At 45.3% G+C, this 22,984-nt stretch overlaps 1 protein-coding gene across 3 annotated transcripts in view; it reads left to right on the top strand.

Moving 5' to 3' along the window:
• Positions 1–1,019: 1,019 nt before the first annotated feature.
• UACA (uveal autoantigen with coiled-coil domains and ankyrin repeats) overlaps positions 1,020–22,984 on the top strand; it is a 71,886-nt gene continuing 49,921 nt past the window's right edge. For all 3 annotated transcript variants that reach the window (XM_084640952.1, XM_084640953.1, XM_084640951.1), the window contains exon 1: positions 1,020–1,148. In XM_084640952.1, the coding sequence (XP_084497078.1) occupies positions 1,089–1,148 (60 nt within the window). In that variant the 5' untranslated portion in view covers positions 1,020–1,088. The remainder of the gene's footprint in view (positions 1,149–22,984) is intronic.

Genomic DNA, 22,984 nt, shown 5'->3' with positions numbered 1-22,984 from the left:
CCACGCTGTGCTGTCTAAATCTACCTAACAGGGTACTGTCAGGCTGAGCTAGACCCCACATTTCTATTGGGTATGACTAAGGTTTTACAAAACTGAACATCAATCACAGTCGTTATAGGTGGAAATGAATGGTGCCCTGCAGTTCTAACCCAAAACTTCACAGCATAGTCCTACTGTGTGTGATGGGCTGAGAGCGATGTGAAATAGTTCATGCTGAACGAAGCTGTGCCAAAAAACGCCCTCCCTGATTTTGTTTCTGGAAGTAAATGTAAAGGGGTGGGGGGGAAATCTAGTGTTCTCTTTCACCATGGTTAGGATTCTTGGGGGGTGGTGCTGTTTTTTGGTTTATTTTAGGCAAATTATGGCTCAGTTTTGCTCTGATTGGCTTCGCTGGAAAGTCAGGGGAAAGGCTCCCCCTGTCTCCTGTGGGCCTTGCACGAGCACAAAGCCACGTTTAAAACAATCAGCCTTGAATCAGGGCCAACCCCCCTTGTTCTGTCCCCTGCAATACTGCAGCCTGGACCATGCAAAGCCCTGGGCAGCAAGCCGGGGTTCTGAGTGTACCCCTAAGCCCCAGGCCGCGGGTGATGCTGGCGGAGCTAGCCTCCCAGCCACAAAGGGTGATTCTGGGGTGGGGGGGGGTCTAGGATGTACCCCCGGCAAGGGGGCTTTCTGGGGTGGGGGCTGCTGGGGCGCCCCAGGCAGGCCCTGTGCAGAGGGGCTGCTGGGCCCCTATGCATCTATACAGCCCCCTGGCAGTGCAGGGAGCAGCCCCCCCCCCCGCCTGCCCAGTGAGGGCTGGGGCGCTGCCGCGGGCTCCCCCTGGCGGCCGCGCTCGGGCCCTGCGGCGGCCACGGGGGCGGGGCGCGGCGCTGAGCAGCCAGGTGCGCGGGCCCCGCCCCCGCCCAGGTGAGGCTCGCCCCCCCCTTTCCCCAAAGGGAAGTCCCGCCCCCGCGCTCCGTTCCCATTGGCGAGCGCGCCCGCGCCGGCGGCCGGCGATTGGGTGCGGCGGGCGGAGGGGCGGCCCCGCTGGAGCCGCCGAGCCTGGCTCTGTCCCGCTCGGCGGCAGAGCGAGCCGCGGCCGCGCCATGAAGAGCCTCAAGTCCCGGCTGAAGAAGCAGCACGAAGCGTCGGTGGGCGGGGGCGCGGTGAGTTCCCGCCTCAGCGCGCGCGCGCGCGCGGGGGGGGCCGTGACCTGACCGGGGCTGGGGGCTGCGGGGGGCGGGGAGTTGGGCGCGGAGTGTGGGGGGGGCCACGAGGGGGTGTGGGGCACGAGTGGGGGGGGCGGCACGAGGCGGTGTGGGGCACGAGTGGGGGGCACGAGGGGGTGTGGGGGCGGCGGCACGAGGCGGTGTGGGGCACGAGTGGGGGGCACGAGGGGGTGTGGGGGCAGCGGCACGAGGCGGTGTGGGGCACGAGTGGGGGGGTACGAGGGGGTGTGGGGGATGAGTGGGGGGAGTCGCGGGGCAGTGGCGGGGGATGAGTGGGGGGGTCGTGGGGCAGTGGCGGGGTGTGGGGCAGTGGCGGGGGAGGGGTGTGCCGTGCCGTGGGGGGGGGGGGTGTGTGATGGAATTCTCTGTCCACCCCCAGCTCTCCAGAGCCAGCCTGCTGTATTCCGTCGCTTCTCTTAAAGCTTACGTGCCCTGTCAGTGGGTTTTTATCTCCCAGGAAATGTGTGTATACTGTACACTTGGGAATGTGGCTTATTGGAAAGAGGTGTGGAAATACTCCGAAATACAGCCCTCACGTTTGTACAACTGTGCTCTGGAAGCTTGCTTGGTATAATGCTAATTCTTCTCTGTCTCACAGTACCACGTTTAACGCCGTTACAAAATACATACGTTCAGAAGTGTCTTTAAGCTTGACGTATAATGTATAGACTTGCACTGTCTTATGGTAGTCATTAGAAGTCATCTGTTACAGTCGTATTCTTTGCTTTTTCAGAGCAAGTCTAACATGGTGATACTTAAATGTTAAGAAATGCTTTAGTAAATCACCACACTGATATTCAGTAATTGACAATTTTGAGGGAAAATAGGAAGATACAGGATTTTGGTCAATTACCCTCAAATAAATGTGATTCATTTACCGCAACAAGATATTTTTGTAAAGTTGAGATTATTTTGATATATGACAGTAAATTGCTTTTGCTGAGATTATGAAACATTGAGGATCACGACTGAACAGAAACTAACTTTCTGAGAAGGAACTGAGTGATTTGAATGGCTATTGCTAGGGTGATTTGGCATGCAGAAACAAAGAAGTTCATATTCATGGTCAAATGTAGATGGAAGGAGATGCTGATGATATGGTGTACAGCGTGAGTTTTGGATGGGTGTCGGTATGCCACAAAATCGAGGTGTGTAGTGGGTACTAGTTATTAAATTGTTGGTGTGTAATTTTGAGATAATTAGGCCTTGAAATATTTACCAGGTACATACCAAACTCTAGCTTGTAAGTTTACTATGGAAAAACTTTGTGTGGGTGGCTGTTAATACAAGTAAAGAGAAATGCCTTGGAGAATTCCAGGCCCTGTTCCTAACTGCTGTGGGAGGGAAGATAGTGGGAATCCTGCTGAGATGCTGTCCCAGGATCCATCTTGGGAGCGTGCTCTCTTTCTCTTTCTCTCTCTCTTTTTTTTTTTTTTTGCATTAGATTTTGGCTAGTAGGTGTCCAATAAATTCCAAGCTCCCCCACCCTCATCTAGCCCCTGGAAGGCAGAAAGGTACTTCCTTTCAACCCCTTGTTTCCTAAGCCTTTTTCTCCAGGTAAGATCTCTCACACAGCTTCTATATTTTTGGTCGGTAGTTCTTCCTGAGTAGCCTCTATGCATGGATCTGGTGCTTTTCATAACTTTCTCAAGCAGTCGCAGAGTGAAATTGACAGAATTAGTGTCAATTCCTTTGCAGTCTGTATAAAGTTCTGAATAAGGGATGTTATCCAGTTTTGTTAACTTCTTGATGCTGTTGCTGCTTGGGAAAGCTTTAAGCAGTCCATTCAGTCACATGAATGGACTCAGATCATACTCAGGTGAACAATGCTGCTGTGTTTCACAATTGGGAGGTTAAGTTTGTAGCAGTAGGATCTAGAAACTTCTTAAAATAAAAAGCTAAATTCTACATAAATTGAGGGCTTTGCGCACCATCTGCCACCTCTTGTCAAGGAAAGTGCCTTATTCACCGATGGTAAATTGATTTTTTTTTAAAGTTCTCAAGATGTATGTCACCTTATAGATGTCAGTTGCTCATGCTTAGAGGTGGTCACAGCAGCATTCAACCCTAAATATTCTACATTCTTGAGATTCCAACATGTACTGATGCTGTAAATGTCTTTGGGTGGTCCAGTTACTGTTGAGGTACTGCATTCTTGCAAGTTACACTAGGTGTTCAATGAAGATACTCATCCTCATTTTGGAACAAATGAAATGCAAAAGATTACTTGTGCATCAAGAAACACCAATGGCTGCTGAATCATCTCTGAATTAGAGGTGACACAGAGGTTGTGTATTATTCATTCCATCAAGTTTCTTTTTGCCAAAGTTATACTCTTGGGGACTGAAAGTTTTTTCTGGTATTATTTAGACTTCTTGTACTCGTATTATATGCTAATAGTTATTACAGCATCGTACACAGATTTTATAATTTTAGAGTGCTCTACAAATATAACCACATGTGCCCAGTCCCAGTGAGAAATATGACTGCACAACACTTCAGGAGAAAAAAGGGGAGGGGATTATTAATGAGGGTGGAATGCTGGAGGAGGTTGGTTAGAGGGGAGGAGAGTTTGTAGGGATAAGGAGGAGCATGATCATAAAGCTTAGTGTGGGAGGGAAAAGGGAGGAGTAAAGTGGGAGGACTGGGTAGTGGGTAGGAAACAAGGAGGAATGTCATTGCGATAATGTAGTAATTTAATGTCTTTCATAATGGAAAGCATGGAGCAAGCTTTGACGTCACAGTCCTCCAGTCTAGTTTTGTGTTATTTCTCACTTTAAATAAAGCAATCTCTTGCATAGGCTCTGTGAATTATTTTTTTTATCGTTTTAGCATCTGTTGACTTAGCCAGGATCGGAATACTTTACTATGCAGTTTCAGAAGTGGTGTGTCAAGCAAATGATTTTTTCATTAAATCATGTAGTTTAGAAGTACTATAGCCACTAGCAACTAAAACTTTCTCTTTAGAGTTAAGTTGTCATTCTAGTAGTTGTGCAATCTGAATCAGTTCTGGTCAATATTGTTTATATGACTTCAAAGTACATTAAGGCTATCTTTTGCTATTATGTTATGTTGCAGTCTTTTTGTTTCCACAATTCATATATTTATAATATATTAAAATTTCATTAAAATTTTTAGTTCAGTCTTGTAAAACTTACTTTATTTTGTGGCTAAATTGAAAATAGTGTGTGTTATTGAGACCTAGCCACTATATTTTAGGTGGAAAACTAATATTTGTTGAAAATATCTCAACAAGGCTGACTTAAATATCCCTTTAGCATTGTATTTTTGGAAATACTTCAACATGCCGGTCTATTCTAAATAATTTGTATTGATATGCTAGAAATGAGTGGACAACTTCTTAAAAATTAATTTAAAAACAGAAGCTTTAAACACATTGCCCGATAGGGCAGTGTGGATGGCAAATGCAACTTAACTTGTACAAATGTAAGGTAATGCTTATTGACAAAAATAGCATAACCTTCACATGCGTACTGATGGGCTCTGGAGTTTCAGGGGTGAAAAGCTGTAGGAGATCCTCTGGAAAGGTCACTGACATCATGCAATAGAAGTTAAGAACATATAGGATGCTTGGACGTGTTTAAGAGAAACTACTTAAATTATATCGAGTGGTGTTATGTCCACATCTGGTTCCAGTTGTCTGCCACACTTGAAAGATTTAGTGGAGACTGAGAATGTCTGTAGAGTAGGACATCAAAGATGGTTAGAAACTACTGAAATCTGCACATATGAAATTTCAATAACCTACATTATTTAAAGGAGAAGAATTTGAGGGGACTCTGAAAGATTCCAAATTAGGGGCATATTAAAAACGAATTACTTTAACTCACTCTGTAATATAAGACTGGAGAAAATAGTTGGGGGAGAGGAAGAAATAATCAAAATTAAACTACATTCAGAACTCATAGAAAGAAATGTTACTTCGTTCATTGCACAGTCTGAGAATTCATTACTGTGGATGGTCAAGATTTATATTCTGCATAGAATGTTGAAAAAGAGGTGGATGGATAATTATATGACCACTGACAGTGGTCGCTATCCAAAATGAGATGTGTAGTTTTTTTGTGTTTTTTAAGTATTCTTGTCTAGAGGAGTCAGGAAAAAAAAAATCCTACCTTGCTATGTAACTCTCCACTATTGTCTTGGTGCACTGAGGTTTTTTTGTCTTCCTCAGAATCATTAGGCATTTGTCATTGCTAGACGCAAAATACTGGAATAAGTATTGTGTGTCCTATCTGATATGGTGTGATGTCCTATCTGATATGGTAAACCCCCGTCAACCTTTAATCCAGTTGTCCAGATGCTATCACAGATCTTAATTCTTAGCAGCACATTAATATAGTAAGAGTAAGTGCCAACAATTTTTGTTATTGATAATTGGTTCTGATAATTTCTGAGAACAAATTGTGTCATGTTTACTCCAAAATGAAATGGAGGGGTGAAGCTGCTAATACATATGGTTTTAGGCTGATGTTTTAAAAATTGCTTTCTCCTCACCTTCATATTTAAAATCCAGAATAAGCAGAATCCTGAACGAGGCATGGAGGGAGCAATTCTCAAGACTCTGTCAAAGATTTTGGTATGGTGGCTATTGTCTGAAATTAAGATGGGCTCTTTTACAAACCTATTTCTACTAAAATAGCTTTCTGCATTAATCCAAATAATACATTATTAAACTGTAGTCTCTGAGCAACCTCTGTAGTTAGTAACAGATAAATGTTCCTAAAGTTATATGTTATGAGGATGTTGCTGTAGTCTATTATATAAATGACTTTTCCTCCACATTTCTTTATATAAGGAGTGGAACTCCTCTTTATCCATGGCTGATAGTAAAATGACTGAGTGCAATTACACATTCGGATCTGATCACTCTTGTATTGGTATCAGAACTGAAGTATGTTGTAACCCTCTGGATTAGCTAGTCAGTTAGCAATGATATGCATCTATCTGAGGCCCTGTCTACACTATAAAAATATACCATAATGGGTATAGCAATAATGTATTATGGCATGGTTTATTTCTGCCATTGTGGACTGCAAAAATAAATGGTAGAACCATGCTTGAGAATCATGTTTTTAGTTTGGTCAAAACCTTGTTAGATGTGGCCTTTTTAAATTCAGATTTCTGCTGTTGCTGGCTTCGGTGAGAGCTAGAATGTAGGTAAGGGGCTGGCCATCAGCATTTTAACCTTTGTGTTGTCTAATCCTGCTTGTTAAAAGCATGTCTTGACAACATGGTGATTAAAACGCTCATGACCATTCAACACTCATGCTCCCATTGTTGCTGGCAGCGGTAAGAAATCTGAGGAAAAGTTCAGGGTAGACGCAGGCTAATGCAGGGGCTCTCAGGACAAATTTTTTGGTGGCCTCAGAGTGTGGCTACCAACTCTTGCTGGTGGCCGCTCTCACACTTTTTCCTAAAATACTTAATTAGCTTTAGGAAAAACAAATAAATATGCGCAAACACACATCCACATCATTGTAATTTATTTATTGCTAGCTAGTAAGTCTGTTGTGAAAAGTGATATTAACAAACATACAAGTATCACTTTTCACAGCAGACTTACTCAGCCCTGGCAAGCCTGGGGACAAATTAAGCCCTGGATGGGGATTTGGGGGAGGCAGCAGGGGCCAGGGACTATGGGGATGGGTGGGTGGGGGGCCAGGAAAGCAGCAGGGGGCTGGACCCTGAAGTCCCAGAGCCTGAAGCCCCATGGCCAGGGGACGGGGCCTGGGGATGGATCCTGAAGCCATGTGGCCGGAGCCTGGGACCTGCTGCCGTGCAGCCAGTGCCTGCGGATGGAGCCTGAAGCCCCATGGCCAGTGCCTGCTGCCCTGCCACCCCATGGCTGAAGCCCAAAGCCTGAGCCCCCAGCCCCTAGGAAGGTGGGGAAATCACGGGTTGCCTGCTCCTCCAGTGTTCTCTCCAGAGAGGGTAAGGGCCTAATCCCTGCTGGTGGCTCCAGCAACCAACACCAAGGCGGTGCATCCAGGAGCAACAGGGAAGGGAAGTGAGGGGCCGCTACTTTACCCCCTCAGTCACAGTCCAGGAGGCTGTGGCCATAAGAAACACCCCGGGTGGCCGCATGCAAGAAACGCTGGGCTAATGTGGGTCCACCATGTTGTCTTCTGTCAAGACAGACCAGAACAAACACTGTTGTAATATGTTGTGGCTGATAAACTGACCTTCTACACAGTCAAAAAATAAACTATTTCTTTGTTCTTTCTTCTCATTCAACTAAACAGATTTATTGTGAGTGCTGTCCTGGTACTTGAGATGGCACAAATGGAGGAAGATGACTCCTGCCCTCAAATGTTTAGTTTAAATCAGAAACATGCAATACACTTAGACAAGATATGCATGTTGTCGGTAATATTGTAGATTCTAATACATCTTTAGAGGTGGATTATAATTAAAAAGCTTAGTGGAAGGAGTGTTTATTTTAATAGAATACTTATTGATTTCAGGAGCTCTAAAAGAGAAACAAATTAAATCAACAGACAAGCAAAAACTCATTGTAAAATATCATTGTTAACTCTTCAGCACGGTTACTCAGTAAGCACATAGTATTGTTTATCTGAGCTTTTTGACTAGGACTGGCAAAGTGCTTCCAGTTTGTTTGAACTCTTCTCTAAATTACATAAGAGTTAGCATTCATAAGGTGCTTTATAAACAAACGAGTCCTTGCAAAAGTTGTGAGGCAGGGAAGTATTGTCCCCAGATCTTCTTTTCTTGGTGGGTGAATGGGGTCACAGAGGGAGTCCGTAGCAGAGCCAGCCCTACGACGCAATAGTTCCTCCTTGAGCATGTACTCTAACCACTAGACTGCTGCCTTTGGTGACGGGAAGTAATAAAATCAGATTATTAAATTCTATGTAATATTTTCAAATGCTTCTTTTTCAATATGTGGAATTATACCAACTTACACCTGTCTGAGAATTTTTAATTTCAGACTGGAGGTTTGTCTACACTGGAAACACTGCAATGGCAGTGCTGTAGCAGTTGAATGTAGACACTACCTGTGCTGACGGGAGGGGTTCTCCTGTTGGTTTAGGTAATCTGCCTCCCCAAGAGGCAAGTAGCTAGGCCAATGTAAGAATTTTTCAATCAACCTAGTGCTTTCTATGCCGTGGGTTAGGTTGGCTTAACTATGTCACTCAGGTGTGGATTTTTCACACCCCTGAATGACGTACTAGGTCACCCTAACTTTTTAGTGTAGACCAGGCCTGAGGGCAGGTCTACAGTACCGCTTATGTCGATATAACTTACACTGGTCAGGGATGTGAAAAAGCCACCCCCTGAACGACGCAGGTTACAGCGACCTAAGTGCTGCCCACACCAGTGCTATGTCAGCGGGAGATGCTCTCCTGCTGACGTCGCTTCCGCCTCTCATGGAGGTGGAGTAATTTATGCCAACAGGAGAGCTGTCTTCCATTGGCATAGAGCGACTTCACCAGACACGCTACAGCGGCGCAGCTGCATCAGAGCAACTGTGCCATGTAGTGCTCCTAGTGTATACTAGCCCTCAGTCATCGCATTGCCATGAGCCCCGAGCGAGGGACGATGCGTTTGTGCATTGCCCCTGAGCAGACTGGAAGGCAGCTTGAGTGAGTCACACTCTGACTCCTGGTTTCTCTCTGCTTCATGGGGATGTGCCTTTTGCCAGTCTTGTACCTAGTGCCGTGTACTTCTCCCAGCACACCAGCTCTTACTCCCTGGTGTGGTCACGCAGACCAGGCCACAGCCTGATCCTTCATAAGCACTTCACATTTTTATGTAAAAATTCAACCAATATTAGTTTGCTCCCAGGCTATGTAGAAAGTCCTGGTAACGTCTCTCTTCACAGAGCCTAAATGGCTCAATCTATATCCTGTAGCTGAGACTCATTAGTATATATATATTTTTCTAAATACATAACTAAAGTATCCTCTATTGACAGGTGTATTAGAAAATGCTGTTATCTGTTCTATGCAGACTGGGAGACCGACTAAACCTGTCAATTGGCAGTAGGGGAGGTGTATTGTTCCACCTCTGAGGCCCCCAGATTTCATCTACCTCTCTAGCTTTAAGCCGGCAGAGTCCAGCTCCTCCCTACTGCAGAGCAAACTTTAAAGACGGGGGAGGGAGAAGGTTTAAAATCTCCTGGCTGTGAAGGTCTGCCTCTCCTGCCAGAGGATTCCCTTCCCCCTGAGTGGCTGGTACTCTGTCACCTCTGTTCAACCATGTGGAATGCAGCGTGGCAGAGAAGGGGAAAATCAGATGTCTCCTGCATCTCCCCTGCTGATTAATTACCTCCATGGCGTTCTGTGTGCCTCCAGTGCTCAGACAGAGTAGGGTTTCTAGCAGCCTCCCTTCCCAAGCAGGAGAGCCCCCAGGACACGGCGGCAGCAAAAGCCCCTGAACCTGGCACAGATGAACACAGCAGCCCTGGGACCAGCAAGCAGCTGCTCCCTCCCCTCTCCATGTGGGGGAGCTTAGGTTGAACAAAGTGTCAAAGGGCCAGGGAAGCTTTCCACCCAACCCCTGGAGTCTGCATTCATAGCCCCACGGAGCAGCTGCCCGACACCTCCCCTGCACTGGTGGTGCCAGGAAGCTAATGAGAGGGATCCAGGGACAGAGCAAGGAGAGCCTGGTAACCTGCGCTCAGACCCAACCCCTCCGTCCGTTCTGCACCATGCATCCCCTCCAGCTCTTCAGTGGCTCATAGCTATTCTCTGCCAGCAATGTCAGCCCAGTAGCGCCTCCCAGTGCGGCAAAATGGCCAAAGACTCCCTTTGTATGACGAGCTAGAGCCTTGTGGCCCTGGCCTAGGGTCAGCCTACCTCCAGGCCATGTCCAGGAATCTCACCTGAACAAAGCGTGGGATGCTGGGAAGCTCCCGTATGGGCCCAGTCCCACACAAACCCCCTTTTTCTCAAGGCACGAAAGCTGCTCAAAAAAGTAATCACAGGGTCCCTTCCCCACCTCCAGAGAACCATGAATCTGTGGGGAGCCCCAGACCCTCCACTTGTCCTGGGATGGGGTGCAGGGTTGCCAGAGAGACTCTTACCAGGCCCAGCTTCTGGACTGGTCAGGGGGCAAGGCCTCAGGGAAGAGGCGGAACAGTGGGCTGGGCCTTGGGAGGAAGAGAAAGGGTAGGGCCTCGGTTCCAGTGCTGGCAGCCCCCCTACTTTTACATAGGTTCTGGTGCTCTTCCATCTTCTGAAGAGTCTGAATCAATGGTTTCCTCGAGGAGGTGCTCTAAGGGTATGTCTACACAGCAATAAAAGACCTGCAGCATGGCTGTGGCCAGCCTGGGTCAGCGAGCTTAGGCTGCAGGGTTAAAAAGTGCAGTGTGGATGTTCAGGCTGGGGCTGGAGCCCGGGCTCTGAAGTCCCATGAGAGGGGTAGGTCTCGGAGCCCAGGCTCCAGCCTGAGCTGGAATGTGTACACTGCAATTTTTTGCCCCCCCAGTTCGAGCCTTGTGACCCCATGTCAATTGACCCAGGCTCTAAGAGTCACAGCTGTGGGCTGTTTATTGCAGGGTGGGTGTACCCTAAGAGTCACAAAGTGAAATCTGTTTCCCTCAAAACTCTGTAAATCTGCAGAGTGCAGATAATTCTCAGCATCTAATTCCCCTGTTTACCTTTATGAAGTGCAACAGGGCAGGCATTCTTCAGTAACTGCTCACCCTCACAGAGTGCAGCATTGGCAATTCAGTGTTGAAAAGACCATGCTATAGATATGTGCTGTTTCCTGTAGGCATGCATACACACAGCCCCACAGTAGGAATTCTCTGTGCTTAGGAGAGGAAGGCCAACTCTCCAAATCAGAGCTAAAAACTAAAATAATAAAATTATTAAAGAAACAAAAAACCATGTGCACAGAGAACAGATTTTCAGGAAAACTCTGAGTATTGTGAGCTACATTTGAGATCTACAGATTCCTTAGTCAAGCTATGGCTATATATCCCTCCTAATACACCCTGGGAGTGTGTAATAGCAGGATAGGGATTTCCTGCCACACCTAAAGACTGGGAAAACATCAGGCAATATTATCAGCTGCCACTGCAGGTCGCCATGGCTTAACTATTGGGCTGTCATTTCCAGTTGTCATCAGGCCCTAATATCCTGGTTATTGCTCCCAGCTTCTGGTGCAGATTGCCCTGCCTCGGTACTGCCTCCACCTCCTTCCCCCAGCAGCTGGCTATGGAGTGATAAGTTGACAGCAGTTCAGATGCAGAAGAACTGGCAGGTAGTGAGGGGCTTCTTGGTCCACAATTTCTTTCTTTTACCCCGCCTCCATTCTGCAAGGCCAGAACATTCCTCGGCATGCACCAGTCAAAATTGATCTTGGTGTCACTGCTGAAGATGAATGAGCCTTTTTTTCCTGGTTATGAAGGACTCGTCATTTCTACTTAGGAAAAATTTTTGCCAGAAAGTGGCCTTCTCACTATACAGGCTCTTCACAGGCAACCAAGTCCAGGCAAGCATCACCTCAGCCCGAACCTTCAGGCATGAAAACTATTGAGGGCATCATGCCAACTACCTAGGGCATCAGACAAGACAAAAGAATATTGTCATCTGGCACCCTGAGTGCCCTTGCGTGCTCTTACAAGCAATGCCAACATGGGTGGGCAGTATTGCAAATACGGTCTCTCTCAAACTATTTTAAAAAAAGAGAAATTGTACGCCTAAGGGCTTCTGCTGGTGGAGGAGTCAGTGCATGCAGATAGCCGTCCTGGATCTCCTGTGAATGGGAGCTATTGAACCTATCCCTCCTCTTCCTGGGAGAAAAGGCCTTACTCCGTATTATTCCTAGTTAATCTAAAACAAGCCCAGAAGGCTACAAAGCACTTTCCAAAAGTATCAAACAGGTCCATTTAACAAAAATCAAGATGGACACCTTCAAATCCACACTAGCTGACGTCAATGGAAGGGCCTGCATGACTTCTATAGATGTGAAGGATGCCTGTCTTCGTATCCCAGTTTGACAGTCTCACAGTTGCTTCCTAAGCTTTGCTCTTGGAGCACATTACCAGTACAGGTCCTTGCCCTCTGGTTTAGCAACAGGGCTGGTAGTGTTACTAGTAGCTGTCAAAAGGAAGTGGTCTGTCTCTCACCTTTCCTGGGTGACCACCTTATCCAAGCCTCATCCAGAGTCAGTTGTACGCTCTACCACTGAGCAAGAAGGATGCTGCAGAGCCATGGTTATGTGAGAGTTCTGTGTATTCCCAATCTGAGTGGGGTTGGTCATTGTAATCTACTAAATTGTTTATTGCAGGAAAGACAGGAGAAGGGGAGAAATCTTACCAAAACAATCAACCTTTCAAGGGGAATTTCCATTCATATGCTTCTGTCTCTTCTTGGACCAGTTGTCTCCATGTGGATATTCTTAGGAAGTCTGTGCTCACATGAGGCAACTACAGAGCTTCCTCTTATCCCTGCCTAAACAATCTCTTATCCACCCCTCACAAAGGTGTCAGGCGTTCACATGGCACTTTTGTAGCTGGCATTGCAAGGTATTTACATGCCAGATATGCTAAACATTCGTATGTCCCATCTGGCATGTAAATACCTTTCAATGCTAGCTACAGAAGTACCATGCGAATGTCTGTTCTCACTTTCAGGTGACATTGTAAATAAGTAGCAGCCGGCATTATCTCCTGTAAATGTAAACAAACTTGTTTGTCTTAGCAATTGGCTGAGTGGACTTGTAGGCTCTAAAGTTTTACATTGTTTTGTTTTTGAGTGCAGTTTTTTTGTATATAATTCTAGGTTTGTAAGTTCATCTTTCATGATCGAGATTGCACTACAGTACTTGTATTAGGTGAATTGAAAAACGCTACTTTGTTTTTACAGTGCAAATATTTGTAATAAAAATAAATATAAAGTGAGCACGGTACACTTTGTATTCTGTGGTGTTACTGAAATCAATATATTTGAAAATGTCCAAAACTGTTTAAAAAAATCAATAGTGCGATTAATCGCACTGTTAAACAAGAATAGAACACCATTTATTTAATCATTTGATAGCCCTAGATAGATTATTAGAAGGCTCAGTCATGCACTAAAATCTAGACAGTTTAAGGAACTGATCACAGAACTAATAATTAATGGTAGCGTATGTACAAGTGATCATGAGTTGATCACTTTTATAATGTGCAAACAGAATAAAATCCAGACCTCTGAGAGAGAGAGAGAGAGTTTTTTGCATTAAAATGGTCAGTTTCACAAAGCTGCAAACAATCATGAACCAAATCAGCTGAAAGGAAGAATTTAATACAGAAAATGTGAGTAAGTGGAAGTTGTTTAAGAACACTTTGCTGGATGCCCTAAAAGCCACAATCCCACAATTGAAGAAGAAGGCCATATTGGTGGAAAAACTGACCTGGTTTGGAGTGGAAATGAAGGCAGCTGTAACAAATGGAGGAAATAGGAGATGATAGTAATGAATACAAATCAGAAGCTAGGAATTGTAGAAAATTGATAAAGGAAACAAAGGGACACGAGAAAGAAAGCTATGGCCAGCAGAGTTAAAGACAATAAGGAGTTTAAGTATATTAGGAACAAAAAGAATCCTAACAATGGTGTTGGTCCACTACTAGATGGAAATGGTACAATTATCAATAATAATGCAGAAAAGAAAGTGTTCAGTAAATATTTCTGTTTGGTATTTGGGGGAAAAACATGATATAGTTGTATCAGATGGTCAGAACACTATTTCCATTCCACTTGTATCTGAGGAAGATGTTAAACAGAAGCTACTAAAGTTAGACATTTTTAAATCAGTGGGTCCAGATAATTTGAATTCAAGACACTTTTCAATAATCTTGAAACACTGGGGAAGTTCCAGAAGATGAGAAGAAAACTAATGTTAATATCAATATTTAAAAAAGTTAATGGGATGACTCAGGTTATAGGCCTGTCAGTCTCACATTGATTCCGGTCAGGATAATTGAGTGGCTGATGCAGGACTCAATTAACAATTCTATTACCCTCCTTCAATTAATCCCAAATAACATAGGACCCCTCGCAGGGTCCCAGAGCTTGGGCCCAAGCCCAGATGTCTACACAGCAGGTTTTCAGCCCATGAGCCTGAGTACACTGATCCAGGCCAACGGCAGGGTTTTTATTCCAATGTAAACATTTCCTTACTGGTCTGTCTTGAAGCTTTAGTGTTCTCTCAAGCAGGGAGTGTCGTTATGCATAAATTCTTAGCTGAAAGAAAAAACAAAAATAGTGAACATTTTACATGTCTTATTTATCCAACCATTAGCAGATGTCTTAACTCATTATCCAATATTAATTACAGGGTGGAGATCTGCATTTAAAACATTCCAGTCTAAAACTCCACTGTAAATGTCAATTCCTCATTAAAATAGTTTGATGTTGTGAAAAACCAGAAGGCCTGAGAGTTTCTTTACCAGTGTGGGGGTAGGGAAGGGAACTAGCTGACACTGTTCTGTACTATGACAGAAAGAACAGCTGGCAAAATAGGAGTGTTTGAAACTTGTTTCCAGTGTCAGTTCTCATGACAATCTCAGTCTAACCTATTCCTCTTTAATCTCTTCAGCCCATACAAGAGAGTTTTTTAAACCAAACTTTTCATTATAATTTCTCTGTGTAAATTCACAGGTGAGTCTTTCCAATGTCAATTTTATGCAAAGGCAAACGTACTCTGACCTTTGCAAAGCATGCTGTTTATTGCCCTGTTCATATTATAAACTGATTGCTGACACTGAAAAAGCAGGTCTGCCACAATCTCAGCCTCTCTTGTGGTCCATCCCTTTCCCCTCTCAAATACAATATTGCAGGGGTTCTCAAACTTCATTGTACTGTGACCCTCTTCTGACAAGAAAAATTACTACAAGACCCAGGAGGGGGTTCCGAAACCTGAGCCCGCCTGAACCCTGCTGCCCTGGGTGGGGGACGGCCAAAGCCCAAACCCCATTGCCATGGGTTGGGGGACCTAAGCCGAAGGGCTTCAGCAACCTGAGCACCACTGCCCAGTGCTGAAGTCCTCATGAAAATGACAATCTGTAGTCTTTAAATAAATTAAATAAAATCAAGAGAAAGGGACAGGTAAGAGTATAGGAAAATGATACGCTACAGCTAGTGTAGGATGGGACAAAATGCCACCTAGTCCTTGCTTAAATGGAAAATGTAGCTATTTACTCATGGTATAAAGTACTAACGAATGTACTAACGTCAAAACCTACAGTGCATTTGGATATTTATGCTTACCTGGCTTCCATATAATTTCTAATGAGAAAGTTGAGTGCAATCAGTTGAAAAGTCCATTGCACTGGTGTTGCCCATCTTCCTTAAATAAAGGGTTCTGTATGCTGACTTAAACGTATGCCAGAATGAGCTGGCAGAGAAGCCGAGGAACTGCTACCAAGCCCCAGAAGCATGCAAGTCTGGGCCAGCAAATAGGAGGAAGTAAGAGGATGTAAACAAATACCATTCATTTCTCATGGATATTAGCAACAAGTTGTAAAAAGGGTGGAATGTGATGAGATTTTAGTTTGAAGTTGATATTAGAAAAGGCTTTAAATAAAAAAATAACTGAAACACTGAGCACGTGCTTTATATGGGATCCAGACCCTGTGTGTTCTGGAACCTGCTGCAAAATTCACCCATTGTGGCAGAATTTGCTATAGCATCTGATGTCTTGAGTGGTTTTGCTGTCTTGAGTCTGCAGATGGCGTTAGCAGTAAGGGGTGTGAGCTACTCCTGCTCATCTCAATTCTGAAACGTCAAATGTCAACACTGCTAATTATTTCACCACTGACGGTTATAGTAGACACATCCTGTTCTGTATAGGTTCTTATTCTGTTCTGTAATATGGATTAATGTGCTTCTCCCACAATTCTTCCCAAAGGCCAAAAGTCCCATGTGTCCCTGTCTCTGCTCCTAAACGTCTAATTACCGTGCCTGTCCTGGCACACCCACCTGCCACTCCAATTTCTACAATGTACTCGTAGTGTGTTAACAATGATCTGTGGGGGGAAAACTGAAGAGATCATGGTACAGAAACAACATTGAATTTAATATCAAAACAACTGGGTACTACTATAGCAACTGCCTATTGTGGTGTTTTCTTATTTCACTCAGTAAAATGTCCATTTTAAAAAATGTACCTGAAAATGCTGCAGAATCCTCAGTCTGATGAATTGAAGAGCTACAGAAAACAGGGTCTTGTTTCAGAATTTAGATCCTTCTTGCTGCTGAATATCATTAGACATTGTTTATAGTGCTGCTCTTTTTTTGAAGATCATGAAACTTGCGAGATCATGAATCAGGCTTAATTTTACTTAGAAATCGCATCTCTTGCGATTAATTTGTGAGAGTTGGCATGTCTGGCAGTGTCCCAGTAGATAAGCAGCACTGCTCAGCGGGAAAAACAGTGTGCTGTTATACCCCAACAACAAATGGAAATGGGCTTGGGGAGCCACAATCTCTGAAGTTTGTAACACATTTCCTTCAACAATAGTTTTATTTAGAGAGGGGCAGTTTTCCTTCTGGAATGATTTAAAGGAAAAACAATGTTTATGGAACCTAGCAACAATTATGGAACCTAGCAACCTGTTACAGATCCCATAACATATCCCTTGTGTGCAAGGAAGAGCTATCAAAACTGGCAGACAGCTTTTCTATCCATGGACACAGTTACCAGGCTTTCCCTGCTATAGTGTCCAAAACCCACAATTTTAGCTGGGACTCTTGGGATCCCCTTTGCTGTATCATGGAGGCAGGTGGCAGTGTGAAAGAGCTTTTCTTGCAGATTTGACTTGCATCCTTGTGAATGAGGATTCATGTGCTTGCTCCATCTTGGAAACTGAACTTGGTAATTTTGAGTGATTCTAGCAGTACTGAGAGAGAGCAAAGGCCTTGCACATGATGTGTCTCCTGGAACGTAGGCTAATACCAGAAGAATCTTGCCGGAAGGGAGTGGGAAATGGAGAGAAGAGACCCACCCACGTGGTGCACCCCACAGTCTGATCAGCCTTGTACTTTGTCACAGCCTTGGCTACGCTCCCCCTGCTTGACACTCACCAGGCTGGTGTGTGTGGGCCCCACCACACTAGACCCATGTGTTTTTATGTTTCCTGAGACTCTCGCTCAAAGTACTGAGTCTGCACTCTCTTTCATTGGTGTGTAAGGGAAGCTTCCTGGGCACAGGCTCTCTGTTAGTTCTTCGTGAGGAGACCTCATGGTCCAGCTGCTCTAGGTCCCCAGGACCGGTGCTGGTTCCCGTAGACATCTGTTACTTAACCACACCCTTTACCAGAGCTCCAGCCTTGGGGGTACTCTGCCTTGCAGTTGACCTCTCTAGGGATATGTGATAGTGGAAACACACACAGGCTTTGCAGAGGGTTCCTAAATCAATCCCTCTTTACTTTAGACAGCACAAAAAATATACAGATCTAGATAAACGATAAAACACCTGTACACATTTCTGTGCTTCAGTTTCCTCACCACTCCTGAGTACTGTTTGGGCTTAGGTCAGAGTCTCTTAGAGTGTATCCAGAATCCTTCCTCTCCTGCACATGGCTTCCTTTCCGAATCATGGAATCCATCTCTGAACCCTGCAGTCAGTGACCTTCCATGCGCTCTCTAAAATGATCCGTAAGAGACCCTTCTTTTTATAACTTCCTGTCCCCTTTTTTGGGTCACCTCCCATTAGTCGTCCACCAGGAAATCTGCTGCCTGATTACCACCCCCTTGGAGTTCGGACTTGAAAAACTGGCTTGCTCTGGGTGGTAGCCATCTTTGTCCATGAGTATTCCATATGAAGAGGCCTTCAAATTTAATGTCCCTCCACTGTTATCTTTGTGCCAGGTACAAGAATTTCTCCTGTCACCACCTGTGGGTTTCAGCTCAACATGGAGGCAAAATTCAGCAGAAAAGGCATACAAACCCCACACTCAAAATGGAGTTTTCAGTCTGATACAGCTATCCATAGAAAGGCCCCAGTATCAAACAATTAGTAAGATATACATTCCCCAGATAATCACAGCCTTAAGGAATGGTGACCCTTGCAGGGTAGCATAAAGGTTTTTGCCTTTTTCTCCTTGTGTATAAACAGTTTAAGATATGGGGGGAGGGGGGTGGTCAGGGTAGGGTCTGGCATAACAGCTGCATTTCATAGAATATCAGGGTTGGAAGGGACCTCAGGAGGTCATCTAGTCCAACCCCCTGCTCAAAGCAGGACCAATCCCCAACTAAATCTTCCCAGCCAGGGCTTTGTCAAGCCTGACCTTAAAAATATCTAAGGAGGGAGATTCCACCACCTCCCTAGGTAACGCATTCCAGCGTTTCGCCACCCTCCTAGTGAAAAAGTTTTTCCTAATATCCAATCTAAACCTCCCCCACTGCAACTTGAGACCATTACTCCTCATTCTGTCATCAGCTACCACTGAGAACAGTCTAGATCCATCCTCTTTGGAACCCCCTTTCAGGTAGTTGAAAGCAGCATTCAAATCCCCCCTCATTCTTCTCTTCCGCAGACTAAACAATCCCAGTTCCCTCAGCCTCTCCTCATAAATCATGTGTTCCAGTCCCCTAATCATTTTTGTTGCCCTCCACTGGACTCTTTCCAATTTTTCCACATCCTTCTTGTAGTGTGGGGCCCAAAACTGGACACAGTACTCCAGATGAGGCCTCACCAATGTCGAATAGAGGGGAACGATCATGTCCCTCAATCTGCTGGCAATGCCTCTGCATATACATCCCAAAATGCCATTGGCCTTCTTGGCAACAAGGACACACTGTTGACTCATATCCAGCTTCTCGTCCACTGTAACCCCAGGTCCTTCTCGCAGAACTGCTGCCGAGCAATTCGGTCCCTAGGTCCTTTTCTGCAGAACTGCTGCCGAGCCATTTGAGGAGTTTCTGAAAATATGTTGGCTTACTTCTTACACTGGTACTCTCTCTTGGTGGCATGTTTCCCTTCTGCTTGGTCTCTGCTGGTACTGAAGCCTTATTTGGCTCCTAACTGTCTGTTCTTTTGTGAAGAGTCTGCCCCGATTCTGCATGTAGGAGAAGACTTTGGGGGAAAAGGGATATTTTCTGCTACTGTCATTGTCGTCTCTGAAGGCATTCAGTGGTGGGAGATCATCTCAAGATAATAACTAAAATAAGTGAGCAGGAAGATGCTCTGCTGTTAACTGCCTCTGCTGAGTTAGGGAAGTAGACCTGGGCGGGACAAAACTAATAGACTCCAAAGCATCTTGTTTGAGGACATTCTGCTATCTGTCAAAGATAGTGAAAGAGGAACAGCACCCAGGAGGTACAAACTCAAGCCCTCTGGGTTTGGACGCATTGTGCAGATAATGGCAAACTTGAGTTCCACAGCATAAATTTTTTTAAAAAACTGTCTATTGGACCTGGTAATTGCTGCTGTAATAATCGAACCTGAAAAACTCTAAGCCAGTGGTCACCAACCCATCAATCGCGATCATCTGGTTGATCCTGGAGCCTCTGCCAGTCGATCACAATCTCTGCGGCTGGTGGTGCAGCAGGGCTCCAGCAGGCTTCTTGCCTGCCGTGGCCCCACACCACTCTCAGAAGTGGCTGGCTGGCTGCTGGCATGTCTCTGCGGCCTCTGGGAAGGAGGGGGACAGCAGGTCTCCATGCTCTGCCTGTGCAACTGCTGACCCCACAGCTCCCATTGGCCTGCCTGAGCCCCGCTGCACCGCCGACCAGGAGCTGCCTGTGGTAAGCGCCTCCTGGCCGGAGCCTAGACCTCGCACCCCCTCTTGCACGCTTCCTGCACCAAACTCCCTCCCAGAGCTTGCATCCCTCACTCCTGCACCCCAACCCCCTGCCCCAGGCTCAGCCCGGAGCCCCTCCCATACTCTGAACTCTTTGGCCCCAGCCCAGAGCCCGCACTCCCTCCTGCACCCTAACCCCCTGCCTCAGCCCGGTGAAAGTGAGTGAGGGTGTGGGAGGGCGAGCGATGGAGGGAGTGGGGAATGGAGTGGGCGGGGCCTCGGGGATGGGGTAGATGCCAGGTTGATCTTAAAATCAATAAGTGATCTTGTGCATAAAAAGGATGGAGATCACTGATGTAAGCCTTCTACAAGGATAGTCTATAAATAACTAACTATTGCTGATCTCACCATGTGATTGTCATTCCCCACATTCTCAGCAGCTCTGTGCTCAGCAGCTTTCTGCTACCTCTGGTAACTTAAGAACATCCTGTGTCTCTCTTTCCAGAACTGCAAGAGTAATCATCATTCTTGGTACCATATGTACTCTGAATGCCTTCAAGGACCTCTACTGGCAGGCCCTCATTTATTCACTACTTAGTTGATATAGCAAGTGGAGAAGTTTGTTTTTTGAAGGTCCCATTAATTCTAAGGGACATTGCTAGCACAAAGTTGGTGGGGTCAGACTTTCTATCTCTTTTTAAAATGCTACTATTTACACTGTTTTTTATGTATGCACTCCCCCCATCCAATTAGATGCTGTAAATGAACTCTTGAGCAGCACCGAGTGGGAAGAGGAAGGGACATGTTTCAAAGCTGCAGGGAAATGAGAGTGAGAACTTTGTTCCCTCTGAAGCTATAATATGCAGGGTAAGATTAAATGAGTGGCAGCTCTCCGCTGTAAATGATTAGAGGAGATTTACTGAATAGTTTTCATTTTCTCAACTACTGGCAAACAAGTGCCTTAAAAATCCAATTACCACCTGCTTAAACTGTTGCATAATGCAAAAAGCATCATCATGCTGGACTTCCTTACTTGCCCTTTAATTTGGTTTGTGTCAGTTTCTCATCACCATGCCTGCACTAGTTTATCTTTAGATAATTTTCCATTTCTTTAGAATCATAGAATATCAGGGTTGGAAGGGACCTCAGGAGGTCATCTAGTCCAACCCCCTGCTCAAAAGCAGGGCCCATCCCCAATTAAATCATCCCAGCCAGGGCTGTGTCAAGCCTGACCTTAAAAACTTCTAAGGAAGGAGATTCCACCACCTCCCTAGGTAGCACATTCCAGTGTTTCACCACCCTCCTAGTGAAAAAGTTTTTCCTAATATCCAACCTAAACCTCTCCCACTGCAACTTGAGACCATTACTCCTTGTCCTGTCCTCTTCTACCACTGAGAATAGTCTAGAACCATCCTCTCTGGAACCACCTCTCAGGTAGTTGAAAGCAGCTATCAAATCCCCCCTCATTCTTCTCTTCTGCAGACTAAACAATCCCAGTTCCCTCAGCCTCTCCTCATAAATCATGTATTCCAGACCCCTAATCATTTTTGTTGCCCTTCGCTGGATTCTCTCCAATTTATCCACATCCTTCTTGTAGTGTGGGGCCCAAAACTGGACACAGTACTCCAGATGAGGCCTCACCAATGTCGAATAGAGGGGGACGATCACGTCCCTCGATCTGCTCGCTATGCCCCTACTTATACATCCCAAAATGCCATTGGCCTTCTTGGCAACAAGGGCACACTGCTGACTCATATCCAGCTTCTCGTTCACTGTCACCCCAGGTCCTTTTCCGCAGAACTGCTGCCTAGCCATTCGGTCCCTAGTCTGTAGCTGTGCATTGGGTTCTTCCATCCTAAGTGCAGGACCCTGCACTTATCCTTATTGAACCTCATCAGATTTCTTTTGGCTCAATCCTCCAATTTGTCTAGGTCCCTCTGTATCCTATCCCTGCCCTCCAGCGTATCTACCACTCCTCCCAGTTTAGTATCATCCACAAATTTGCTGAGAGTGCAATCCACACCATCCTCCAGATCATTTATGAAGATATTGAACAAAACCGGCCCCAGGACCGACCTTTGGGGCACTCCACTTGACACCGGCTGCCAACTAGACATGAAGCCATTGATCACTACCCGTTGAGCCCGACAATCTAGCCAACTTTCTACCCACCATATAGTGCATTCATCCAGCCCGTACTTCTTTAACTTGCTGACAAGAATACTGTGGGAGACCGTGTCAAAAGCTTTGCTAAAGTCAAGAAACAATACATCCACTGCTTTCCCTTCATCCACAGAAGCAGTAATCTCATCATAGAAGGCGATTAGATTAGTCAGGCATGACCTTCCCTTGGTGAATCCATGCTGACTGTTCCTGATCACTTTCCTCTCATGTAAGTTCCTGTTTGATGCTGTAAATGAACTCTTGTTCTTTAAAATGATAGAGAAAACTTCAGGCACCAGTTGGTTTTTATAGTTTTTTCAGACAGTTCCTATTGGGTTCCCATTTAAGATGGAATTTAATTGTGTATTCAGTTACCTAATTTAAGACACCAATTGCTGCCGGACTAATTACAATGTCAGTTTGTTTCATGGAATGACATTAGTCATTCCATACCAGGAGTGTACATGTTTGATTCTGGTGTTGAGGAGACATCTGTGATGAGGTGGTTTCTAAGAGGGTGATTTTAAAAGCTTTATACGGCCATCAAGCGCTTTCTCAGGGTTGTCTGTTCAAACTTCAGTGGAAACACTCCGATCCTCAACCTCTGAGGGTGGATCAGAGTTGTGCTACCATAACTCGTAGTACTCATATCATGTAGTACTACATCATATTCGCCCCTACGCAGAGGGCCCATAAACTAGAGGACTTAGATGGAACATAAACCTTGTGCTGGCCGTCTGCAAAGGCTTGAATTTCACCCTAAATTTCTAAGGCACTAAAAAAGAACAATGGAAAAGCAGGAATGCTACAAAACAAGGTGCAGCATACATATTAAAAAACTAGTTAAATATAGGCGAATGAAGATGAATCCATAATAATATCTAAATAG

This window comes from Lepidochelys olivacea (genome assembly GCF_965140295.1).
Source record: "Lepidochelys olivacea isolate rLepOli2 genome assembly, chromosome: 10".
In the NCBI taxonomy this organism is placed as follows: Eukaryota; Metazoa; Chordata; order Testudines; family Cheloniidae; genus Lepidochelys; species Lepidochelys olivacea.
This window is presented reverse-complemented; position numbering and strand designations above follow the sequence as displayed.